The sequence below is a fragment of the Hypanus sabinus genome, chromosome 10 (genome assembly GCF_030144855.1).
Source record: "Hypanus sabinus isolate sHypSab1 chromosome 10, sHypSab1.hap1, whole genome shotgun sequence".
Taxonomy (NCBI): Eukaryota; Metazoa; Chordata; class Chondrichthyes; order Myliobatiformes; family Dasyatidae; genus Hypanus; species Hypanus sabinus.
Window position 1 is genome coordinate 38025813 of NC_082715.1, and position 26525 is coordinate 38052337.

At 39.1% G+C, this 26525-nt stretch overlaps 1 protein-coding gene across 1 annotated transcript in view; it reads right to left on the bottom strand.

Annotated features, from left to right (window-relative positions):
- LOC132400593 (exostosin-1-like) overlaps window positions 1-26525 on the bottom strand; it is a 450728-nt gene that overhangs the window by 122357 nt on the left and 301846 nt on the right. Inside the window, exon 5 of the mRNA XM_059981686.1 lies at window positions 9549-9668. Coding sequence (XP_059837669.1) covers window positions 9549-9668 — 120 coding nt within the window. The remainder of the gene's footprint in view (window positions 1-9548; window positions 9669-26525) is intronic.

Consider the following 26525-nt stretch of genomic DNA (forward strand, 5'->3'; position numbering starts at 1 on the left):
GGCCCGAAAGCAGGAATTAGCCAGTATTTGGCCATTGTTGGAGCGGAATTGGAGGTGATTTGAAGCGGCAGAGCCGAGGTGAGGCTGAGTCGAGACGGCAAGACCCGGACCACAGAGCGAGGAGCAAGCTGATGTTTGACTGATTGAACACTGGACCAGATTGGAAAGATCAGGCACTGGCCAAACCGAACTGGTGGGCCCAGGCCCGAGAGTGTACCGAAGCAGAAGTACTGAGCTCTGAAAGTAAGGAATGGCCGACCTGCTGTTGGGCTGATTTAAGTGCTGGGCCAGATTGGAAAGGTTGGAATGTCATGTCGGGGCTGGAGGAGAGGGACAGGCTGGTGTTCAGCTTGCTGTTTGCAAGTTTTACCTATCTCTGCACTGAACTGAGGCTGTGGCTTGAAACTAACAGGCTCTTGGATCAGCTGCAGTGGTGACTGGCTTCGTGACTGTGGACTCACTTTTGTGAACTTACGTTGTATTTATTATTTGCTTACTCTTATTGTTTGCATGATTTGAGTTTTTTTCTGCACATTGGGTGTCTGACAGTCTTATTTTAGTGGGTTCTATTGGATTTCTTTGTTTTTGTGGCTGCCTGTAAGGAGACGAATCTTGGGGTTGTATATAGTATACATACTTCAATAATAAATGTACTTTTAACTTTTAAAGTTAGTTTATAAATTGAATATCGGTTTAATGATACTATAACACCTGTTCTCTGCTACAGTGCATAGCTAACCTCACTATCATCTTTACATTGTAAATTAAAATATTCTACTGAAAATAAGTAATATGTTAACACATGGTGATTCGAATTAGAAAATTATTAAAGGATCATAATAACACTGACTTTTAAACTCAGAACTAGAATATGTGAGATTCAATTATATTGTTCAAACAATATCTATCTGTGCATTGGCAAGCCCTACTTAACACTACCACAACTAAATTACTCTATCAACTTGATAATTTTCACCACACTGACTTCCAACAAAGCTTTGGAAAACATAGAACTGTTCCCACTTCTCAGGAGCCATCTCTCAATGGCGGCGGACATCAGAGATGAAATTCACCTTCACCTTCAGTGAGCTGAACAACCTTAGAAGCACTTAGGAAAAGGACATTAAAGATCAAGAGCTCAAACCTACACAAAGCTCATGGCTAACAGAACACCAAGTGATTTCTATCCCTGCATATTCTTCCGAGACCTGTTCTGCCGTAATGGGCATCTCAAGCCATTGGAAAGTTGCCACCATTGCTGTCTCTGCAAAATCTTCTCAATTCATTAGAAGGACAAATTAGAATGTCCTTTCCTAGGCCTACATCCCCAGCACTGGGGCCCTAGTTACTCACATTTGGTTACATTGGGTAGGCCACGTCATACACAAAGACTCCTCAATCTGAAACTCTGTTCTGAACTCTCTCTTGGGAAGAAACTACCAGGCGGAAAGAGCAAAAGTTTCTCGGAGGTGCTCAAATCTTTCTTGAAGAAATGTAACATCCTTACTGTCTCCTTGGAATCACTCAAAGTGCAAAAGGAGCACTTGAGATGGGTTTTTAATCCTTGAGGCCATGCATCTGGAGTAAACTAGAGGCCCTGTGCAAATGGCACACCACTTTAAAAACCACCCACCCACCTGCCTCCATTAGGCACTGTCTGTGGAAGTGACTTTAGTTCATAAGTCACCTCAGAGTCCACACATCAGGAAGGGTAGTATGCCATCCTGAAACCCAAGGAATAGTTGAAGAGGAAGTATGTGCCTGAGGAACACAGGGTATACTTCATTAAAAAGGGACTGTCTTTTCGATGTAAGAAGCAAGCTTACTTCAAGATTCATTAAAAAAATGTTATGTTCTGCTATTCAAAAGTTGTGGAATAATATCGACAATGAGTTTCTCAAAAGTGATTAATTCAGATTCTGCCTTGCTTTTTTTCAGTTAATATCTGCAACATTACAGTTGCAACCTCTGGTATTGGGTGACTCTAAGGTCTACATTGGCGACCTTTTGGATCTTTGGTGTACAAGGTAAGAATCTTCCTCAATCAATTGATCTTAATGGAAAGAAAACTTCAAAGATCCCTTTGGCCTTTGTATTTGCCAGAGCTCTGATCCTTCCATGTATGTTAAGTCGATCAGTGTTTCTTCATTATACACAAGCTGTGTCAAAAATAGAGGTGATCCGGCATTGCAGATGTTAAGTGAAATACCCATTCAATATTCTACAGTCATTTCACAATAAAAAATCATTAATTCTTGCACTAACTTTTCCCGAGGTTCTAATATGTACATTCATTATCATAATACCAGGTTCGATCTGGATGAAGAGTTTCCAAAGGCCGGAGTTGTGTTACAGCATTGGGTTCTTGTCAACCCAAATTCTATAGGATGGATGTGAGAAGTGCAAAATCCCCCAGCCAGGAGATACAACAATGATTCAGCAGTAAGTATGGCTTCAGGCGCTATAGTCTCGAAACCCTATCCACAGAGGCTATGACAGGAGCCAAAGTTGTGGCAGTTTATAATGTCTCTGTTAGGGATATGGTGGATTCTGATTAATTGGGCCATTGGTTAATCAGGAAACTGCTGATTTGGGATAACTCTTAAAGAACAAAAACTAATCAAGAAAATAGCTCTGATTTCCATCAATTGTGTGGGACACTATGTTAATTAATTGGGGTAGAAGACTGTTGCTGAACAGTAGCATCAATCATGTGCACCTGTGTGACCATTAGACTCTAGTCTACACCATGCTTAGAGCGGGCAATTTTTAAAAAGAGTAAGTTGCATGTGTTTGTGTACAAAAAGCAGTTTTTTTTGTCACTGATAGTTGGTGAAGGATGAGCAGTAAGACAATTCAGAACTGTTTTGCTCTTTGCGGTTCCAGAATTGGCCATTAGACATTACAGAGTGAACAGTTTTAAAATAGCGTTAGTTGTACGTGCTTGTGTTATGTTATCCATTTGGGCTGATGGATGCTGATCCATAAAGCAGTGATTTCTGATCATTTTGATTTTTTATTTTGATTTTATGCAGGAAGGCAATGAAAGTAGTCTATTATTAACACAACATCTGTGCTGATTTTGTTCATTTACAGTCAATCAAACACAGCAGCGATGACTTCTTCGTCGATAACTATTAGGAACTAATGCAGAGCTTATATAACATTGCAGTGGTATTGGTAGTGTTCTACTTTGTTTTCTATTTCATTTAAATGTACAATTTAAATGTTAAATGGTTATTTGTCTTTGTTATGCCTTTTAACTATTTCCATGAAACTTTGGCTAATTAGGGCCAAAATGTACTGCTATCCCAATCAACCAGAATCCACTGTATTTTAAAAAGTATAAGGATTGCTTTAAATAATTAAAATAACAATTATTAAAATATATTTAAATATTTAAGAAACAAAGTTTCTTATTCACATCAAAGCACTGAGAAACAATCGGTAACATTAAGATAGTGTGAAGTAAGTTAAGAAAAAGTAATGCTTTACTTATGTTTCCAATTTTACTTCCAGGGGCCCATTCAAATAAATGATTGATGCTGTTATGCCAGATTTGGCTCTGGTAGGATGAAAGAGGAAGAATTTCCAATATAATGCTAGAAATCTCTGCACAATCAAATTCCACCTTTGGATTTCAGTGGAAATTCAGACATGCTGGTACCAGCATCTCCCAAGTTCTCATACCTGGGTGTGGCCAAATGCTAACAGTGCTTTTCAGAATTGGCAGCTTGATCCAGCTCAATTCAATTCATTAAACTGTGAGTTACAACTAATTACTTCTTACTGCCAAGTTTCATTGGTGTTTTCTACAAAAAAATCTTAAATATCTCCCTTTTTCAATAATACAGAAAATCCACAATTTGGGATTCCCAACTTTAATACTCAGATCAGAACATAGAAAATGAAAAAAAATCTCTTATTTCACCTCATCTCCTCATATTCAAAAGTAGGGACCATGGACAGTTCCTCAATCACCTCTGAGAAAGAACTTTCTAGGTCTTGATAATTCATAGAAACCCACTCCTGACTTTGCACTATTTCTGGACAACCCCTTCCTTAGTCTCACTTTACCATGCTTTCTTCTCACTACTATTGTTGGGCAGACGGTACAAAGACCCTAGGTCCAAAACAACTAAGTTCCGGAACTGTGATTACCCTACAACCATCAGACTCCTGAACTGGGGCGGATAACTTCAATCACCACTACTCTAAATTGATTCTCTGACCTAAAGACTCATTTCCAAGGACTCTTTACAGCTTATGTTTTCAGTATTATTTTTATTTTCAATGTTTGTCTTCTCTTGTCATTGGTCTTTGTCAGTCTTTGTTTACGCATAGCATTTCATAATCTATTGTAGTTCTTTTTTCCTATAAATGCCTGCAAAAATGAATCTCGAGATAGTATATTGTAATGTAGACATACTTTGAAAGTAAATTCACTTCAATATTGAACTTATTCCACTTATCTGCCACTTATTTCCCTTCACTTACTTGCATTCTAGTACAGAATGTACTCTTCACATCCTCTGCTTTCCCTTTCATTTCATTTTCTTTCCACTTACCTTCTGTCATCTACTATCCCACTTCATTATTCTTCAACCACCAGTCCTAATTTCTTGGTCTTCCTCCTGATTCATCTTCTCTCACTTCTTCTCCTTATGTTGCTTTTACCCAACATGCCCACCCGTACCCTTCCCGCATCCCCCCCCCCCCAATACCTACCTGATCTACTTATCTGCTCATGATCCTGCCCTGTCTCATCTGAATGTTTGGTTTTGCTTACCTTATTATTGTACCACATTTTTAAATGAATAAAATTTTGTATATATAATAAAGCCTTTATTTTGAATGAATCCTGTCATCTGATTTAACTCTGGAGCTCTGCAAGTAACTCTCTTGTTAGGCTCAGAACAAGATTATGACAGAATATAAAAACAAGGAGATAATGCTGAGTCTTTATAAGACACTAGTCAGGCTGCACTTGGAGTATTGGGCCCTATGTCACAGAAAGGATGTGTTGTTATTGGAGAGAGTCCAGAGGAGGTTCATGAGGATGATTCTGGGAATGAAGGGGTTAACGCATGAGAAGCTTTTGGCAGCTTTGGGCCTGTAATCACTGGGATTTAGAAGAATGTGGGGCAGATCTCATTGAAACCTATTGAATGTTGAATGGAAGCGGACAGGATGTTTCCTGTGGTGGGAGTATCCGGAACTGGAGGACACAGCCTCAAAATTGAGGACCAACCTTTTAGAACAGAAGTAAGGTAGAATTTTTTTTTAGCCAAAGCATAAAGAATCTGTGGAATGCTCTGCCACAGACTGCAGTGGAGGCTAAGTCCATGAGTACGTTTAAAGTGGAAGTTGATTGATTCCTGATTGATCAGGGCCTCAGATGATGGAATGGCAGAACAGACTGGGATAAATGGCCTAATTCTACTCCCATGTCTTATAGACTTATGGACAGAAACCGTGCTGTTGAATTTCTTATCAGTGATTTCATGAGGACATAAATTAATCTGTCCTGAAAAAGATGTCAGATAGCTTCTTCTCTAACCTCACAGCATTAAGGGATTTGATAACCTTTTAATCCTGGACATAATGTGTAAACTTCATGAAGATCTTTCATCCTCTATAACCTATCACTGTAACGCAAACAACTTCAAGTTTGTAATGTTACCATTTGTTAATACCATGTAAGATGGACTGCATTTATTCTACTGGTTTCTATGTCTTATAAAATCAATCAAGTTTAATTGAATAAATGTAGTCCATCTTACATGGCATTCTTATAGTTAAGTGTAATATTTTTACACTATTCATACTGCTGCTTAAATAATACACTTTCTCTATTTACTCAGTTCTTTGTAATGTTAAAAGCTATTTTAGTATTATACTTGTAAGAAATACTTACGGAAACTTAAAAAAATCTTAGGATACTTTCAAGTGCTTCCTGCCATATGGCTCAAAACAATTCTGGATGTTGCAGCAATTGGTGATTATTCACCTCAGAGGAGGACAAAGTGAAGCAAAGAAAAAAGTAATTTGCCCTTGTATAGATCTGTTTGGAAGGACATTTTAAATTCACTATGAAGTAAGGTTAGCCTAGAATCCTTTGATGCTTGAAGGATGGTGTGCAAAGGGTCCACAAATGTATTTGTTGAGAAGCTATTGTTTCATGTTATAGAAAGCCCAAGGAGTAGATAACCATAAGACCATAAGATATAGGAACAGAATTAGGCCATTTGGCCCATCGAGTCTGCTCTGCCATTTTTTCATGGCAGATCCATTTTTCCTCTCAGCCTCAATCTTCTGCCTTCCTCCCACATCCCTTCATATCCTGATCAATCAAGAATCTATCAATCTGCCTTAAATATACCTAACAACTTGGCCTCTGCAGCTGTTCTAAAATACATTGCCAGCTGTGGTGGAGGTGGATACAGTAGGGTCTTTTAAGAAACTCTTAGATAGGTAAATGGAGCTTAGAAAAATAGAGGGCTATGTGGTAGAGCAATTCTAGGCAGTTTCTAGAGTAGGTTACATGGTCAGCACAACATCATGGGCTGAAGGGCCTGCAATGTGCTGAAGATTTGTATGTTCCGTGTTCCTCATCTCCGTTCCAAAAGGATGTCCCTCTATTCTGATGCTGTGTCCTCTAGTCTTAGACTCTCCCACCATAGTAAACATCCTCTCCACATCCACTCTATCTGTGTCCTCTGGTCCTAGACTCCCCCACTATAGGAAACATCCTCTCCACATCCACTCTATCTGTGTCCTCTGGTCCTAGACTCTCCCACCACAGGAAACATCCTCTTCACATCCACTCTATCTGTGTCCTCTGGTCCTAGACTCTCCCACCATAGGAAACATCCTCTCCACATCCACTCTATCTGTGTCCTCTGGTCCTAGACTCTCCCACCACAGGAAACATCCTCTTCACATCCACTCTATCTGTGTCCTCTGGTCCTAGACTCTCCCACCATAGGAAACATCCTCTCCACATCCACTCTATCTGTGTCCTCTGGTCCTAGACTCTCCCACCACAGGAAACATCCTCTCCACATTCACTCTATCTGTGTCCTCTAGTCTTAGACTCTCCCACCATAGGAAACATCCTCTTCACATCGACTCGTTGAAGGCCTTTCACTGTTTGATAGATTTCAATTAGGTCACCTCTTATTCTTCTGAATTCTAGTGAATACAGGCCCAGCATAATCAAATGCTCTTCCAATGACAAGTCATTCAATCCTGGAATAATTTTTGTGAATCTTCTTTGAACCCTCTCCAGCTTCAGCACATTCTTTCTAACTTCAGAGGCCCAAAACTGCTCACAATATTCCAAGTGAGGCCTCACCAGTGCTTTATAAAGCCTCAGCATCATATCCTTGCTTTTGTATTCTAGTCCTCTCGAAATGAATGCTAATATCGCATTTACCTTCATCACCACAGATTCAACCAGCAAATTAACCTTTCAGGAATCCTGCACAAGGACACCCAAGAAATCTTTCTCCATTTAGAAAATAGTATACACTTTTATTTATTCTGACAAAGTGCCTGACTATATACTTCCCAACACTGTATTCCATTTATCTCTTCCTTGTCCATTCTTTTAATCAGTGTAAGTCCTTCCGTACTTCCTCAAAACTACCTGCCCCTCCACCTATCCATGTATAATCCACAAACTTTGCAATAAAGCTATCAATTTCATTATTGAAATCATTGACATATAATGTAAAAAGAATCATTCCCAACACAGACCACTGTTGTAAACCACTAGTCACTGGCAGCCAACCAGAAAAGGCTCCCTTTATTCTCACCCTTTGCCTTGTGTGACACCTTGTCAAAGGCCTTCTGAAAATCCAAGTACACAACATCAACTGATTTCTCCTTTGTCTATCCTGCTTGTTATTTCTTCAAAGAATTCCAACAGATTTGTCAGTCAAGATTTTCTGTTGAGCAAACCATGCTGACTATGGCCTATGTTACCATGTGCCTTCCAGTACCCCACAGCCACATCCTTAACAATCAACTCCAACATCTTGCCAACCACTGAGGTTAGGCTTACTAGCCTATAATTTCCTTTCTTCTGCCTCTCTCTCTTCTTCAAGAGTGGAGTGACAATTGCAATTTTTCTGACTTGCATACCATTCCAGAATCTAGTGATTCTTGAAAGATCATTACTAACGCCTTCATGATCTCTTCAGCTAGCTCTTCCAGAACCTGGGATGTACACCATCTGGTCCAGGTGACCGATCTACCTTCAGACCTTTCCGTTTCCCAAGAACCATCTTCCTAGTAATGGCAACTTGACACACTTCATGCCCCCTTGCACCTGGAACTTCCACCATACTGCTAGTGTCTTCCACAGTGAAGATCGATGCAAAATACTTATTCAGTTCATCTGCCATTTCCTTGTCCCCCATTACTACCTCTCCAACATAACTTCCAGCAGTCCGATATCCACTGTCACCTTTCTTTCACACTTTATGTATCTGAAGAAACTTCTGGTATCCTCTTTAATATTATTGGCTAACATATTTTTGTATTCCATCTTTACCTTCTTAATGATGTCTTAGTTGCCTTCTGTTGGTTTTTAAAAGCTTCCCAATACTCTAATTTCCCACTAATTTTTGCTCTATTACATGTCCTCTCTTTGTCTTCTATGTTGGTTTTGACTTCTCTTGTTAGCCATGGTTGTGTCCTCTTGCTTCTAGAATACTTCTTCCTCTTTGGGATGTATATATCCTGAGCCTTAAGAGTTGCCTCCAGAAATTCCAGCCATTACTGCTCTGCAATCATCCCTGCCAGTGTTCTTTCCCTTCTCAAAACTCAGGTTGAATTCCATCATATTATATCCACTTCCCCCTAAGGGTTCTTTTACCTTAAGTTTTCTAATCAATTGCACAACATCAAATCCAGAATAGTTGATCCCCTAGTGGGCTCAACCATGAGATACTTTAACAAGCCATCTCATAGACATTCTAGAAATTCCTCCTCTTGGGAACAGAATATACTCCGCTCTATTTAAACTTCCTAAGGCCTTGTTCTGGCTTTAGAAATTTGTGCTTCTCATGCAGAATGATGAGAGCACATGTTGAAAATGGATGTAAATAGATGTAAACGAGGGTAAATAGATATCACAGATTTTTCTGTTCATTAATACATTTTTCATTTCTAAGAACTAGTTTTATCTTTGAAATAAGTAAGATCTTGTAGAAATAGCGATAAACAATTCATTTGTCTCATAACTGCACAATTTTTTATGAATCTAATGGCTTTTAGCTTATTGTTAGTTTGGCCTCATATACCATCTTACCATCTTTCTGAAGTAAGTATCTGAATAGAACTAACCCAGCAATGGCCCTATTCTTTGGATGAATGTTCTATTCACTACTACTCAGTGAATAGCAGAAAATGTTAAGCTGGGGATTAAAGATAGGAAGAACGTGGTTCATGCTTGGAAGGTTATCAAGTGAAACGATAAAAAACACCCAAAATGAAAATGTTTGGCATAAATTAAAAATATGCAAAATTGAAGAACTTACCTCTAAAGTAGTTAATACTATTTTTTTTGCAGAAGAAAAATAAGCATCCCACAGGAATTGTGTTTGTTGCCTAAGTGCCAATATTTTCTCATGATGGATAGATCTAGTAATTGAAGGAACCTGCAAAACAAGGAATGAAACTAAGTGAAAGAAATAAATAAACAATACAGAAAATAAATGCTATTCTCCATTGTTGCAAACACCAGAAACTAATGCAATATACATCTACTAGTGCCATTGAGATCATGGAAGAATTATATCTTCTTAGTGTGAATTCATTCTTCAGATGTTTCATTCCTTGCTTTCATATATGCTTTTGCTGCTTTTCTCCTTTCATTCATTCTAAATTAATAATCATTCACTTTCCTTCCAGAACCTACTGGCCTGATGTTAAAAAAAAACAAACAGCTGGAGGAGCTAGGCAGGTCATGTTGCTTCTGTGGAGAAGTTTCTCAGCAATATCCTGCATCAGGACTGAGTGTAGAGAAGAAGCTAGGATAAAGTGGGTGGGTGAGGGATGAAGCAGGAATTGGCAAGTTATAGATGGAACCAGGTGAGGAGGTGGAACCAGGAGGGATTGTGGAGCAAGAGTTAGAGGCTGGAAGATGATAAGTAGAAACAAAGGGCTGCAGATTCAGAAATCTACAATTTGAAATCTGAAAATTCACTGATCTATTCTTGTAATCTACTGCCTCTCCTTCAAAATCACATTTCTCTTCAAAGTCCTTGACTCTGTTGTTGAAGATCTGTGACCATCTTCCCCACAAATTCAGCATGGATATTTACAATGAAGTTTGCCATTGCCCATCATACTGAGACAACCCTTGGCCAGTACACCTCTATTCATGTTAGAATCCTGCCATTCTGTGTCTGTTCACTCATTCAAGTTCTCCAAGATATTGTGTGACAACATATCATACACCTAAGATTTAGGAATATTATCCTATTTTATACGGGCAGACGGTGTTTCTGAGCAGTGTCCACTTTTCTACTTTTGAAAAATCGAGACCTGTGGGATTTAAAGTTTCCGAATAATTCAAAAAATTCAAGGACAGTTCCAGAGTAATCAAGGCATAGTGCTCTGAATACTTTAGTATATAGTGAAATTTATATAAAATGAATTTTGTTTATACAGTTCATGAAGATCTTTAAGAAAATAGATGTTATTATACATTTTGTCAGTCAGATTAACATTTTCAACTTGAATGGCAATATTTTGCTCCATTACAAGCATTCTCAACCAATTGAAAATGCTCGACTTTAGTATTTTTAATTTCAGTTCAAGTTTCCTTTTTGAGAAAGAAAGCATACCAGTGGAACCAGAGTTAAATTTCAGACACAGTAACAAACATTACACTTCTTGCAATACTAAGAATATTTCCATATGAATTGTGCACTAATGCCTTACCTTGCTGTCTTTTTTAAAACTCTTTACAGTGTCTTGCATAAGTTATGCATAATTTATGTTTGTACTTTGTCAGGACCTATGTGCCTGTAATGTTGCTACAAGCAGGCTTTTCATTGTATCTGCAGTATAACTCACTGTACGTACACATTATAACGAACTTGATGTGACTAAATTATGCCTCTCGTCAATTTTCACCTCATTCACAACTGGGTAGGTGGTCAATTTAGACTAGGCAGCCAGTCTTTGTGAAGATACAGTCAAATATAATCATGTCACAAACATAAACAACAAATAAAAACAGAAATGCACATCTGGCTACATCTGGCAGGAACAGGAAAGAGCTGTTATTTAAGGTATAAAACTTCTTGCAGTAATGTAAATTGCAAACAGTAAGTTATGAATAGAATGTAACTGGAAGAAGTCATGAGAACCTGAAAGAAAAAACAGACACAGAGAAAAGCAGAGCCAAAGTTTTGATGGGAAACATGTTTAAAGATAGATATGGCAAATGCAAAAATACCATTGAGAAAGAAAATAATTTAGAAGCATGTATAGTTGATTCACGGGTTACGTTCAATGAACTATGAATGCATCTGTAATTAAAGGCATGTGGTATTGCAAATTAGAACCATTTTAGCAACTGGTTAGTGGAAAACATGCTGCTGATTGGCTTGACACATCAGTAGAGATACGGTATAATTTAAAAAAGCACCTGTGAAAGCTTGCTTCCAACTTTGAAAGGGAGCAGGTTTCCTGTGTGCATTCATTCAGTGTAAAAAAAAAGTTAAGGCAGATGGAGCTATCTTTAAAAATGGGTATCATCTTTCTTTTTAACATCTTTCTTTAAAACAGATATTCAGAAATGATGATTCTGTACTTTTGCCAGTCAATTTGTGACAATCACTACAGCTCGGGACTTTGGAGTTTGGAATTTAATTTTGGCGTCCTTTGTAAGCAAGTTTATATGTTCCTTCCTATGTGCAGAAGGTTTCCTTCTGCTGCCCCAATTTCCTCCCATTGCACAAAGAGGTGCCAGCAAATTGTCATTACGAATAGTCCCGACATCAGGCTAGGGTTAAATTGGTGGTATGCTGGGCAGTGCAGCTTGAAAGGCCAGAAGGGCCTATTCCACCCTACATCTCTAAGTAAGTAAATAAGTAAATCTTGTGACAATTTGCAGATGTCTACATTTACGTGAATATAAACCTTAACAGCTCATGTGTATCAGAAGCAGAGCTTGGGAGAAAATTGCTTGCTTTTGAACATTGAAACTCCTATTATTATTATTTAATGTCTCCAGATTTGAAATGATTTGACTTGAATGTTACCCTAAGCTGAAGAATCTAGGTGCACATCTAATTGTTAGTTTCTTTAAAGACAATAGTTTTAATTATAAATTCCAATCATACCAATGTCTGGAAATGAATGCAGTGATAGTGGATGTGTTGTTGTAATTCACAAATCTACCAAAAACACCTGGATTCCGGAGTTGTTCCATGAGACCATATGACCTAGGAGTAGAAAACTGGAAATGCAATTCCATTGTGCAAGATAACATTGTGAAAATAAACCATTGGCCAGTTAGCTTAACGTCTATCATTAGGAAAGTGTTGGAATCTATTTTTAGGGATGTAATGGTGAGACATTTAGTAAAACGTAAAACAATCAGTGTTGGTAAGGGTTTTTTAAAGTAATATTTTATAAATTTGCCAGCATTGTTTGAGGATGCTGGCAGATTTTGTTAAACATACAGGTAGAGTCAGATGCAATGTTTGTACTTCCACAATACATTCAATAATGTGCAACATAAAAGATAACTGCATCACCATTTCATTGCACAGCAAAAAGCTACTGCCAGATTTTTGTGGGAATAGCCAATTCTTTCTATATTTATTACAATAATTCATGATATAAAACTTTTTCAGTGGAGTAAGATAAAATTGAAAGTTGTACTGTGATGGTGTTGGACTTACCGACCACAAAGTTCTGAACTCAAAAGAAGACTTTGAGCCCTGTCGGATATAAATAACCTTGAGTGCTCTCGGTAAAGGGAGATTATACTGTAACCACCCAATCTTCATAGAATAGTTCACTTTCCTGTTTATTCTCCATGGTGAGTTTAGCTGTCAATACCCACTATTTGAGCAGTGGGTCCCCTCTCCCTACCAAGGAGAAGATACTTCCAGCTAACAAAGTAGTTTAAGACATAGTTCATTTACTTATAGAGATACACACTAAACTCCAAACAATGTTATTAAAACATATCTAAAACTCTCAGATGGTTTGTATCTTAGACACTTTGAAATTACAATCCATTTCTAAAACACAAAGGATTTCCAAAACACAGGTATAATTCTTATAAATTAAAAAGTGCAGACAAATTAAACATTTGTCATAGAAATCGAGCCAAAGGAATGGTTTCTAGTTCACCCTGTGTTTCTTTTATTCTTCTAGATGTTCCTTACCCCATTCCTAATAAGTCCGAAATTCTTTCTATATTTATACACTTTCTTAGCCATCTGGTTGACCTATACATACCTATACATACATATTTTCTCAGATACCATTTTTATACAAAAGGTCTAAAAGCTGCTTGCTGATATAATTCCAGCTACCTACAATTAATCCTGTAAAACTGACTTCTCTGAGTACCTAGAACTCCCAACTTATTAATATATCAGTTATTGATATGCTAAGTGGTTGATTCCATCTGGCCTGCAGGCTTCTTGGAACTAAGCAACTTAGTCAGCGCTGTCTGTTTTGAAACAAGCCAAATTGTTTTGTACTGCACCTCTTTGAGATGCAAGACAGGATGTTATAAGCCAGCAGGTCTAAGGCTCCAGAAAGCTTGTCTGCAAAACTGTCTATAGATAGTTGTTTATTTTAACTTCAAACTGACTACTGCTTTCCATTTTCATTTTAAGAACTGAATACTGGCTCTGTTTTATGACCAGAAGCTAAACAAAGCATAGAAGTGGAAGTTTACTTACAACTGTCTGCTCTCGACAAGTGACAACTGCTATGTTTAGAATGTGAGCTTTACAAAAAAACCACAAGGGGATCATTGGCCCAGGAAGCAAATATTCATCACAATGCATTTTTAAAAATGAATGCAGAGATTTGCAGTAGAAGTGAAAGAACACAATTTTGTTGTAATAAAGCTGCTAGCCACCAGTATCATTACTTTAATGTGCTGGTACTTGCTGTTAGTGGTAGGCAATCAGCACATCACTGTGACCAGCATGTCTGGGTATGGATTTACATTTCCTAGACATGCTGCTAATAGCTTGCTATCTGATGACATCCCAATGCAAAATGTTGAGGTTCTAATGTCATCTCACTGGGCACGTTAGAACAAAGTACCCCAACAAGCTAAGCCAACTGTCAAAACCGTCAAGATCTTTCAATATCTTTAACCCTGTGCCTGGCATTTAAAAAAAAATTGAAAAAAAACAAAGAAAGAAAGAATTAAAAATCTTACAATGATAACATTTCCTTAAAATAAGAGTTAAAACATTTAGTAAAATAAAAAAAATGTACATAACTTTATATTGTGGTGACACAGCAGTATAGTGGTTAGTGCGCCACTATTGTATTAGAACATTAGATCATTAGAAAGCTTTTGACAAGAACAGGCAATTCAGCCCAACAAAGCTTGCCAAATTCCTGTTCGCATAGTGTGGTGAAATTACTATCAAGTTCAGATTTGAAGGTCTCTAAAGTACTCCTCTCAACTACACAACTAAGAAGTTTTTTCCATGTGTCTACAACTAATGGGGTAAAGAAATGCTTGCTAATGTTACTCTGAAATCTCCTCTTAACCAGTCTCCACCTGTGCCCCATGTCCTGGTTGATGGATTAATTTTGAAATAGTAACTGGCATCCACATTACTTATACCATTAATGATATTGAACACTTCTATCATGTCTCCTCTCATTCTACGTGTATTTAGACTAAAAAGATTTAACCCTTTCAACCTTTCTTCATAGCTCATACTCTGCAGTCTAGTTGCCCTTCTCGGGACTCTCTCCAGTGCCTTCACATCCCTAGCACAATATAGAGACCAAAATAGTACATGGTGTGGTCAAGGTGTGGTCTCACAATCACATTATATAGCCCAACATTCTACCAGCCTTCCTGATTGCTTCTGTGCATTGTCCAGATGTTAATAGTGATGAGTCTACCACAATGCCCAAACCCTTCACACACAGTACACTTTCTAACTCAAGACTCCCCATTGTATATTTCTATCTAATATTTCTACTTCCTATAAGTAATATTTTACATTTACATACATTGAATTTTATCTGCCTCTTATCTGCCCACATTTTGTTTAAATCTAACTGCATTGATTCTGCTGCCTGAATGTTATCAGCTCATCCCCCTAATTTTGTGTCATCAGCAAACTTTACTAGTTTATTTGCTATGTGCTTATCCAAATCATTAATGTAAATCAACTATAGCGCAAGGCGTCAGAGTTCTGAGTTCAATTCTGACGTCAATTGTAAGGAGTCTGTACGTCCTCCCTGTGGAATGTATGGGTTTACTCCGCGTGCTCCAGTTTCCTCCCACAGTCCAAAGACGTACCGCTTAGTAGGTTATTTGATCCTTGTAAATTGCCCTATGGTTAGGTTCAGGTTAAATTAGGGGTTGCTGGGTGCCATGGCTTGAATGGCCAGCAGGACCTTCACTGCGTCTTTTAATAAATGTCTTCAATCCATCACAACCATTCTTCTTGATTCAACTAATTGGACTTGCTGTTGCTGTGCCAGATTTAACCTGCCTCAGGTTTAGTCAGTAAATTCCCTATTATGACTGTTGGGTATTAACAGTCCAGGCAGCATCTATAGGAAGGAGTACAGTTGACCTTTCGGGCTCCTGACGAAGGGTCTCAGCCCGAAATGTCGACAGTGCTTCTCCCTATAGATGCTGCCGGGCCCGCTGTGTTCCACCAGCATTTTGTGTGTGTTGCTTGAATTTCCAGCATCTGCAGATTTCCTCGTGTTTGCGTTTTTAAAATCACCTGTAAAGGACTGTTTGCGTCCATGGATAATGACAAGAGAAATGGTGTCAACATGTGCACACTGAATAATTTCTTCAATAAAAACCGTATAAATAAACCATTTCTAAAATCTGCAGACAAATCATCGCTAACTCCACATTGTCAACACCGTCCGCACTGGAAACTGGAAAAGGAAATGACATTGTGACATTGAGAGGGTGATGACCTTTTGCACACAGTTTAAATTCCTTTGTGCACTAGTGGCAAAAGATGTGTGTGAGCTAACACCTTTGAGGGTACATTGACAGGAAGGTGAGGGGTGAGAGCAGAATATGAGAAATAGAGGCAATGTGGCTGAGGCCCTTATGGAAAGGAAAAATTGAGAATAAAATACGATATCTTAAAGGCACTGATAGGAAGTATCATCATCAGAACAGATGCAACAAAGCTGGAGTAATTAGGAGATAGGAATGGAATTCTTTTTACATGTTTGGGGATAGGTTGGAAGAGCTGTAGTCAAAGTGGCTGTTATTGAAAATCAGTGGGCTCTTATTTTGTTTTGAATTTCCAATATTTTCAGTTTTATGCTTGAAATTAGTGAGGAATGAAAAACCTAGGAGATCTTGAACAGAAAATTGAAAACAATTTTTTTTCTGTAAATTACTCATCAATGTGTGATTTCTTTTAGGAAATATTGGAAGAATGCGTGAAAGAGTGTCTAAAAAGTTTCATATTAAACTAAAAAGTTTAATATGTGCTTTAGCATCCCAAAAGTTGTTGACAACTCAGCTTCCTCCATATATTCAGACTACCTAAATTAGGTATTTGAACCTTTTATCTTCCTTCTCCAAGTATTATTATTCTTTGTCTTTATTAAGCTGAGTCTTTGTAAGTTTTAGTACTTACCCATCCATAGGGCATTGCATTTAATGACCAGCCTTCTATCATTATGCTCCAACACTTAAAATGTTTTCACTCTTGAACTACAGATTCAAATATTCCCCACTCATCCCAATTATTCATCTGTTACAAATGGAGTGGGTATATGTTGTTGGGATAATTTGTTCCTAAAGATGTGCTCCCACTTGCGAGTTAATGGGCGTTAACTATATAAATTTAAAACACCTAGGTGAAAACCACAAGACATAGGCGCAGAATTAGGCCATTCATCCCATTGAGTCTGCTCTGGCATTCCAAGAAACCAAGGTCATAATTTGGCAGAGTCCATAAGTTAGGGATACGATAGATTAAATAGGTCTTGTAAAGTAATTACAATATGTAATCCTTATGGGCTGTGGAAAGAAATGAGCAGTGTGGAAAGTGAGATGTTACTGATATTTCAATCTACATACTACTTCCTTAACTGTTTTTAGTTTATCACAAGATCTGTCAATGTCAGATCTCATAATAGTAACTAATTTTAACATTTGTCAAAATCAAATTCATCCGTGAAACCAGATCATTGTCTAGGATTGAGCTTATAGTTATACACCTATAGGTAGAACTCCTCCAAAAGCACATATTGTATGAATTCAGGCATAAAGTCAGGGATTCTTTACAAATTTAATTTTAACCATTAACATTCACAGATAGAAGATTCTTCAAAGCTCTCTGATACTTACTCCCCAATGCTTAAAGTGCATAAAGCTGATAACATGAATTTGTTGAATATCTTATCTGGATGCAGCTTCTCAATTATCCAGGCTCTTTGATTTATTGGCTCAAATAACCATATTTAATTCCCCAACAAATTCCTTAGTTTTGAAAAAAAAACAGCCTCTTTTATCATAATCTGCCAAGAAAAATCAATTGATAAAATAGGGATAACTTCAGACGTCAAAATTGGCAGCATCTAAAAGTTTTTTCAAGTACATTAAAAATAAAAGAGAAATGAGAGTGGATATTGGAATGAGGCAGGAGAAATAATAATGGGGGTGAGGAGATGGCTGATGAACTAAATGAGTATTTTGCATCAGTCTTCACTGTGAAAGTATCATCTTCATCAGTATGCCTGATGTTGTAGTGTGTGAAGGAAGAGAAGTGGGTGCATTACTATTACAAGAGAGAAGATGCTCAAAAAGCTGAAAGACCTAAAGGTACATAAGTCATCCAGACCAAATGAACTGCATCCTAGGGTTCTGAAAGAGGTAGAGTTAGAGATTGTGGTGCCATCAGAAATGATCTTTCAAAAATCATTGGACTCTGGTATGGTGCCAGAGGACTGGAATTGCAAATGTCACTCACTCTTTAAGAAAGCAGAAAGGCAATTATAGACCAGTTAGTCTGACCTCAGTGGTTGGGAAGATGTTAGAGTCAATTGTTAGGGATGAGGTGATGGAGTACTTGGTGACACAGGACAAGATAGTACAAAGTCAACATGGTTTCCTTCAAGGAAAATCCTGCCTGATGAACCTGTTGGAATTCGTTGAGGAGATTACAAGTAGGATAGATAAAAGGGATGCAGTGGATGTTGAATATTTGGATTTTCAGAAGGCCTTTGACAAGGTGCCATACATGAGGCTGCTTACCAAGTAAAGAGCCCATGGTATGACAGGAAAGTCACTGGCATGGTTAAAGCATTGATTGATTGGTAGGAAGCAGTGAGTGGGAATAAAAGGATCCTTTTCTGGTTGGGTGCTAGTGTGTTCCACAGGGGTCAGTGTTGGGGTCATTTCTTTTTATGCTGTATATAAATTATTTAGATGGTGGAATAGATAGCTTTGTTACCAAGTTTGCAGATGATATGAAGACTGGTGGAGGAGCAGGTAGTGTTGAGGAAACAGGTAGGATGCAGAAGGACTTAGACAGATTAGGAGAATGGGCAAGAAAGTGGCAAATGAAATACAATGTTGGAAAATGCATGGTCATGCACTTTGGTAGTAGAAATAAATGTGCAGACTATTTTCTAAATGGAGAGAAAATCCAGGAATCTGAGATGCAGAGGGACTTGGGAGTCCTTGTGCAGAACACCCTGAAGGTTAGTTTGTTAGTTGAGTTCGTGGTGAGGAAGGCAAATGCCATTTTATCATTAATTTCAAGAGGCCTAGAATACAAGAGCAAGGATGGGATGCTGAGGCTTTATAAGGCACTGGAGAGACCTCGCCTTGAGTATTGTGAACAGTTTAGGCCCCTCGTCTTAGAAAGGATGTGCTGGCATTGGAGAAGGTCCAGAGGAGGTTCACAAGGATGATTCCAGGAATGAAAGGGTTATCATACGAGGAATGTTTGACGGCTCTGGGCTTGTACTTGCTGTAATTCAGAAGGATGAGGGGAGATCTCATTGAAACCTTGCAAATGTTGAAAGGCCTAGACAGAGTAGATGTGGAAAGGATGTTTCCCATGGTGGGAGAGTCTAGGACAAGAGGGCACAGCTTCAGGATAGAGGGGCACCCTTTCAAAATAAAAATGCAGAGAAATTTCTTTAGCCAAAAGGTAGTGAATTTGTGGAATCTGTTGCCACGTGCAGCTGTGGAGGCCACGTCGTTGGGTGCAATTAAGGCAGAGTTTGATAGGTTCATAATTGGACATGGCATCAAAGGTTATGGGGTGAAGGCCAGGAACTAAGGTTGAGGAGGAGATAAAAAAAGATCAGCCATGATTGAATGGTGGACCAGACTCGACAGGCCAGATGGCCTAATTCTGCTCCTATATCTTTTAGGCTTATTTTAACATAGGTCAGGTCAATACATTTTTGAGGCTGTGATGTATTTGGAACAAATTTGTATTTTTATACTTTTTTATTGCCAGTATATATCATTTGCTGCCACACGAATCTCTATACTCACCTCTTGTGATGTGTTTTGCTACTGTCAAAAACATAATAGATTGTGATTGATTTATAAGCGAATGGGTGTGTGGCTTTGTACAACAAAAAAATTGACCAAATAATAGCATAGTGGTCAGCATGATGCTATTACAATAGACAATAGACAGTAGGTGCAGGAGTAGGCCATTCGGCCCTTCTAGCCAGCACCGCCATTCACTGTGATCATGGCTGATCATACACAATCAGTACCCCATTCCTACCCTCTCCCTATATCCCTTGACCCGCTATCTATAAGAGCTCTATCTAACTCTCTCTTGAATGCATCCAGAGACTTGGCCTCCACTGCCTTCTGGGGCAGAGCATTCCACATATCCACCACTCTCTGGGTGAAAAAGTTTTTCCGCATCTCTGTTCTAAATGTCCTACCCCTTATTCTTAAACTGTGGCCTCTAGTTCTGGACTCACCCATCAGCGGAAACATTGCTTTCTGCCTCTAGTGTGTCCAATCCCTGAATAACCTTATATGTTTCAATCAGATCCCCTCTCATCCTTCTAAATTCCAGTGTATACAAGCCCAGTCGCTCCAATCTTTCAACATACGACATTCCCGCTATTCTGGGAATTAACCTTGTGAACTTTCGCTGCACTCCCTTAATAGCAAGAATGTCCTTCCTCAAATTTGGAGACCAAAACTGCACACAATACTCCAGGTGGGGTCTCACCAGGGCCCTGTACAGCCGCAGAAGGACCTCTTTACTCCTATACTCAATTCCTCTTGTTATAAAAGCCAGCATGCCATTAGCTTTCTTCACTGCCTGCTGTACCTGCATGCTTGCTTTCAGTGACTGATGTACAAGAACACCTAGATCTCGTTGCCTTTCCCCTTTTCCTAACTTGACTCCATTTAGATAGTAATCTGCCTTCCTGTTCTTGCCACCAAAGTGGATAACCTCACATTTATCCACATTAAACTGCATCTGCCATACATTTGCCCACTCACCCAACCTGTACAAGTCACCCTGCATTCTCATAACATCCTCCGGACATTTCACACTGCCACCCAGCTTTGTGTCATTAGCAAATTTGCTAATGTTACTTTTAATCCCTTCATCTAAATCATTAATGTATATTGTAAACAGCTGCGGTCCCAGCACCAAACCTTGCGGTTCCCCACTGGTCACAGCCTGCCATTCCGAAAAGGACTCGTTAATCACTACTCTTTGTTTCCTGTCAACCAGCCAATTTTCAATCCATGTCAGTACTCTGCCCCCAATACCATGTGCCCTAATTTTGCCCACTAGTCTCCTATGTGGGACTCTATCAAAAGCTTTCTGGAAGTCCAGGTACACTACATCCACTGGCTCTCCCTCGTCCATTTTCATAGTTACATCCTCAAAAAACTCCAGAAGATTAGTCAACCATGATTTTCCCTTCATAAATCCACGCTGACTCGGACTGATCCTTCTACTGATATCCAAATGTGTCATAATTTCCTTTTTTATAATTGACTCCAGCACCTTTCCCACCACTGACGTCAGGCTAACCGGTCTATAATTCCCTGTTTTCTCTCTCCCTCCTTTCTTGAAAAGTGGGACATTAGCCACCCTCCAATCAGCAGGAACTGTTCCTGAATCTAGAGAACATTGGAAAATGATTACCAATGCATCCATGATTTCTAGAACCACCTCTTTAAGTACCCTGGGATGCAGACCATCAGGTCCAGGGACTTATCAGCCTTCAGACTCAACAGTCTATCCAACACTGTTTCTTGCCTAATATAAATTTCCTTCAATTCATCCTTTACCCTTGTTCCTTTGGCCACTATTACATCTGGGAGATTGTTTGTGTCTTCCCTAGTGAAGACAGATCCAAAGTACCTGTTCAACTCATCTGCCAATTCCTTGTTCCCCATAACAAATTCACCCGTTTCTGTCTTCAATGGCCCAATTTTGGTCTTAACTATTTTTTTGCTATTCACATACCTAAAGAAGCTTTTACTATCTTCCTTTATATCCTTGGCTAGTTTACCTTCGAAAGTCACTTTTTCTTGGCGTATTTCCTTTTTTGTTATCTTCTGTCGCTCTTCAAAAGCTTCCCAGTCCTCCAGTTTCCCTCTCATCTTTGCTATGTTATACTTCTCTTTTATTTTTATACTGCCCTTTACTTCCCTCATCAGCCACAGCCACCCCTTACTCCCCTTAGGATCTTTCTTCCTCTTTGGAATGAACTGATCCTGCATCTTCTGCATTATTCCCAGAAATACCTGCCATTTTTGTTCCACTGTCTTCCCTGCTAGGGTATTGTTCCATTGAACTTTGGCCAGCTCCTCCCTCATAGCTCCATAGTTCCCTTTGTTCAACTGTAATACTGACACATCCGATTTTCCCTTCTCCTTCTCAAATTTTAGGTTAAAACAAATCATTACATCTCGGGTGTTTGGAGCTCAATCCTCATGCTGTCTGCAAGGAGTTTCTACATGACAATGTGGGCTTCTTCCAGGTGCTCCAGTTTCCTCCCACAGTCCGAAGACATACTGGTTAGTGAATTAAGTGTTCATTGTAAGTTGTCCTGTGATTAGGCTAGTGTTAAATAGGTGGGATGTCGGGTTGTGTGGTTCATTGGGCAGACAGACCTGTCCTGGGCTGTTTGTCTAAATAAATATTATCGATGTTCCTAAAAAGCCTAGGTTTCATGCCAACTGAGAGGTTTCAAATAAAATTTGTCTCTCCGTTACTTTAATTAACACTATTAAAATAAAGAGTCATAGTAATCTGGAAAATTGGCAGCATTGTTGCTATTTTGTACGCCATAAAATGCTGTTTTAAAGACAGGAAAGGTATACAACTGACAACTGATCCACCACCTCCTGGATTCTCCACTGGCAAAATGTAAAAGAAACTACTCTATTGTAATTTTGAAGGCTTCAATTTGAGCACTAAGGAGCTGTAACAATCTGCAGAAACTCCTCAATTAATTTTTGCAGTATTTCTTAAAATACCAGTATGGTTTTTAAAGCTTCTTTCAAAATATTTCTGTTAATTTTTAGCATTGACAATGTTGGGTATTCAGAAATAGTTTGTAACTGGATTGGTTACCCATTGCACAGAATACCCAATCAATTTTTACAGTGCAGTTGAAAAGAAATGCTCTATCATGTGTAGTAGATAATCTGCTTTTGCTAATATCCCACATCAGCCAATGTTAAATGTCTTAACTATATATTAAAGACACTATTTGTACATTAGAGCAAAGCCAGGGTAGGAAATTGTGACAGGGGCTTAGTTTATGAATGTTGTAATTAACATAATTATGAGCCAGAACGAAGCAGAGTGCTGGCAGTCCTTTGCTTACAAGGTAACAAGGGAGTTGTAATGAGGAAAATCTCCAGTCCTCTCCTGCTCCATCCATTTAGAAAGTTTTTATAATTCTCCAATGATATATTTCCACATATCTGAAAGTTTAGTTATACAAGTAGTGATTCTGCACTGGAATCTGTTGTATTACAAACAACATTATTTCAAACGTATGATCTCTTAGACTATCTTGACAGTTTAAATAGGCATTCTGAATTAATACGTTCTGTTTCTTGTTATCCTAGCTATTTCTCTTTTATAAATTGAACAAGCTTAGAGCCTCAGGCTTTTCCATTCTCTCCATAGCTCTCAGAAGGACTTTTTTAACTATTTCAAAATGACTTTGATGATCAATATCATTAGATACAATTGAAAATCTTTTTAAGAATAATCAAAAATGATTGGAACGGGACATCACAATGTTTCCCACCCCCCTGCCAAATTAGTTGCAACCCTCCCAAACAACTCTAGCAAATCTGCCAGCAAGGATATTGGTCCTTCTCAGGTTCAGATGTAACCTAGCCCTTCAGCACAGGTTGTACCTTCCCTAGAAGAGATCCTAATAATCCAAAAAATCTGAACTCCCGTCCTCTGCTCCATGCACTTATCTGTTAAGTGCTCCTATTCTTACCTTCACTCCTTGCCTTTCCTACCTATGTCATTGGTGCCAATATGTACTAAGACTTCTGACTGCTCACCCTCCCCCTTTAGAATGCCATGGACCTGATCTGAGACATCCCTGAGTCAGGCACCTGAGAGGCAACATACCATCCGGGTGTCTCTTTTACATACACAGAATCTTGTCTCCATTCCTCTAACTATGGAATCCCCTATCACTACTGCAGTCCTCTTCACCTCTCTTCTCTTCTGAGCCACAGCCCCATACACAGTGCCAGAGACCTAGTCGCTCCAGCTCCCTCCAGTAGGCCATTCCCCTCAACAGTATCCAAAACGGAAGACTTGAGGGGAACAGCCATAGGGGTACTCTGTACTGGTTGCCCGTTTCCCTTTCTGCTTCCCCTAGTGGAAAGTATTCTAATAGTCTAGATATATAGGTGGTTGGCTAGACATGGACTGATTAAAGATAGTCAGCAAGGCTTCATGCATGGTAGGTCATGTCTAACTAATCTTACAAAGATTTTCAAGGAAGTTACCAGGAAAATTGATGAAGGCAAGACAGTAGATGTTGCCTACATGAGCTCTAGTAAGGCATTTGATAAGGTCCCACATGGGAGGCTAGTCAAGAAGGTTCAGTCGTTCGGCATTCAAGATGAGGTAGTAAATTGGATTAGGCATTGGGTTTGTGGGAGAAGTCAGAGAATGGCCGTAGAGGGTTGCCTCTCTGACTGAAGGCTTGTGGCTAGTGTTGTGCCGCAGGGATTGGTGCTGGGTTCTTTGTTGTTTGTCATCTATATCAGTGATCTGGATGATAATGTGGTTAACTAGATCAGCAAATTTGCAGATGACACCAAGACTGGGGGTGTAGTGGAGTGAGAAAGGCCATTGTCATTTGCCTCAGCTGGAAATGGGCTAAAAAATGGCAGATCAAAATTAATATAAGTGTGAGGTTTTGCACTTCAGCAGGGCCAACCAGGGTAGGTCTTACACAGTGAACGGTAGGACACTGAGGAGTGTGGTAAAACAAAGGGATCTGGGAATACAGGTCTTTCATTCGATGAAAGTGGCATCACAGGTAGATAGGGGTGTAAAGAAAGCATTTAGTATATTGGCCTTTATCAATCAACATATTGAGTACAGAAGATGGGATGTTATGTTGAAATTGATTAAAGGATTGGTGAGGCCTAACATGGATAGATGTAAACAAGCTTGAAAGAGTGAAGAGAAAATTTACAAGGATGCTGCCAGGTCTGGAGGATCTGAGTTATGAGGAAAGATTGAATAGGTTAGGACTGTATTCTTTAGAACATAGAAGATTGACAGGAGATTTAATAGAGGCATAAAAATTATGAGTATAGAAAGGGTAAATGCAATCAAGCTTTTTTCCACTGAGTTTGGGTGGGACTATAACTAGAGCTTAAGGGAGAAAGCTAAGAAGTTTAAGGGAACATGAGGGGAAATTTCTTCAGTCAGAGGGCCATGAGAGTGTGGAATGAGCTGCCAGCACAAGTGGTCCATGTGAGCACGATTTCAAAACTTAGAAGTTGGACAGGTACATGGACAGTAGGAATATGCAGGGCGTTGGTCCTCCTACAGATCGATGAGAATAGGCAGTTTAAATGGTTTTGGCATGGTCTAGATGGGTCTGTTTGTGTGCTGTCGTTCTGTATGACTCCATGACAGTCAGCCAGTTACCTGCCTCCTGCAATCTATGAATGACAGTTTCCCTGTAGCTCAATTCTATCACCTCCTCAGTCTCCTGTATGAGCCAAATGTCCTGGAGCTGCAGCTCCACTTCCTTAACATGGTCTCTGAGGAGTTGCAGCTTGGTGTTCCTGGTGCAAATGTGGATACCCAGGAGGCTGGAGGTCTCCCAGAGTTCCTGCATCTGACATGAAGAACACAACTAAGCCCCTGGAGCCATTCTCACTGCAGTAACAGCACCCTGAGGAATGAAGAATAAAGAAGAAATGGATGAAACTTGTCAGATACTTACCTCACCCAATCCAGATGAGCCGAAGTCAAAGCACTCCCACTCTAACACTGGTCCACTTACCCAATGGCTACTCTGCTTGTTCCTGCTTTATTTTTATTTGCCTTTGCTAATGAAACCCATTCGCTGATTGGGCACAGTTCAAATTCCAAAAACTACCGCAAAATGCTGCTTTTTAAATCTTCAATATTGGACCTGTGTGAACTCGCCTCCCTCATGCTCCCATTCATTGACTGGGCGCAGACCAAACTCTGAAAACTGCCATAAAGTGCTTTTTTAAAATCTTTAAATCTTTAAATTGTGGGCCTGTGTGAAGTTGCCTCTTCTTCTTGCATTATCATTCACTGATTAGAAATCAATGCTATATACTGAATAATGATATACTGAATTCTGAATTACTCTCACCAGCCCAACATTTGATGGCTCTTGCAGGAATGAAGGGAGATCTCATTGAAACCTACTGAATATTCAAAAGCCTGTATAGATTGGATGTGGAGAGGATGTTTCCAATTGTGAGAGAGCTAAGGAACAAAGGGCTCAATTTGAGAATAGAAGGACTTCTCTTTAGAACAGAGACGAGGAGGATTTTCTTTAGCCAAAGGGTGGTGAATCTGTGGAATTCATTGCCACAGATGGATGTGGAGGCCAAGTCATTAGGTATGTTTAATATAAAGTTCATAGCTTCTTAACTAGTGCAGGCAACAAATATTGTGGAGAGAAGACAGAAAAATGGAGTTGAGAGGGAAAGTAAATCAACTGTGATAGAAACAAAGATAATGTACAGCACAAAACAAGCCCTTCAGCCCAAATTGTTGTGCCGACCACCTAACCTACTC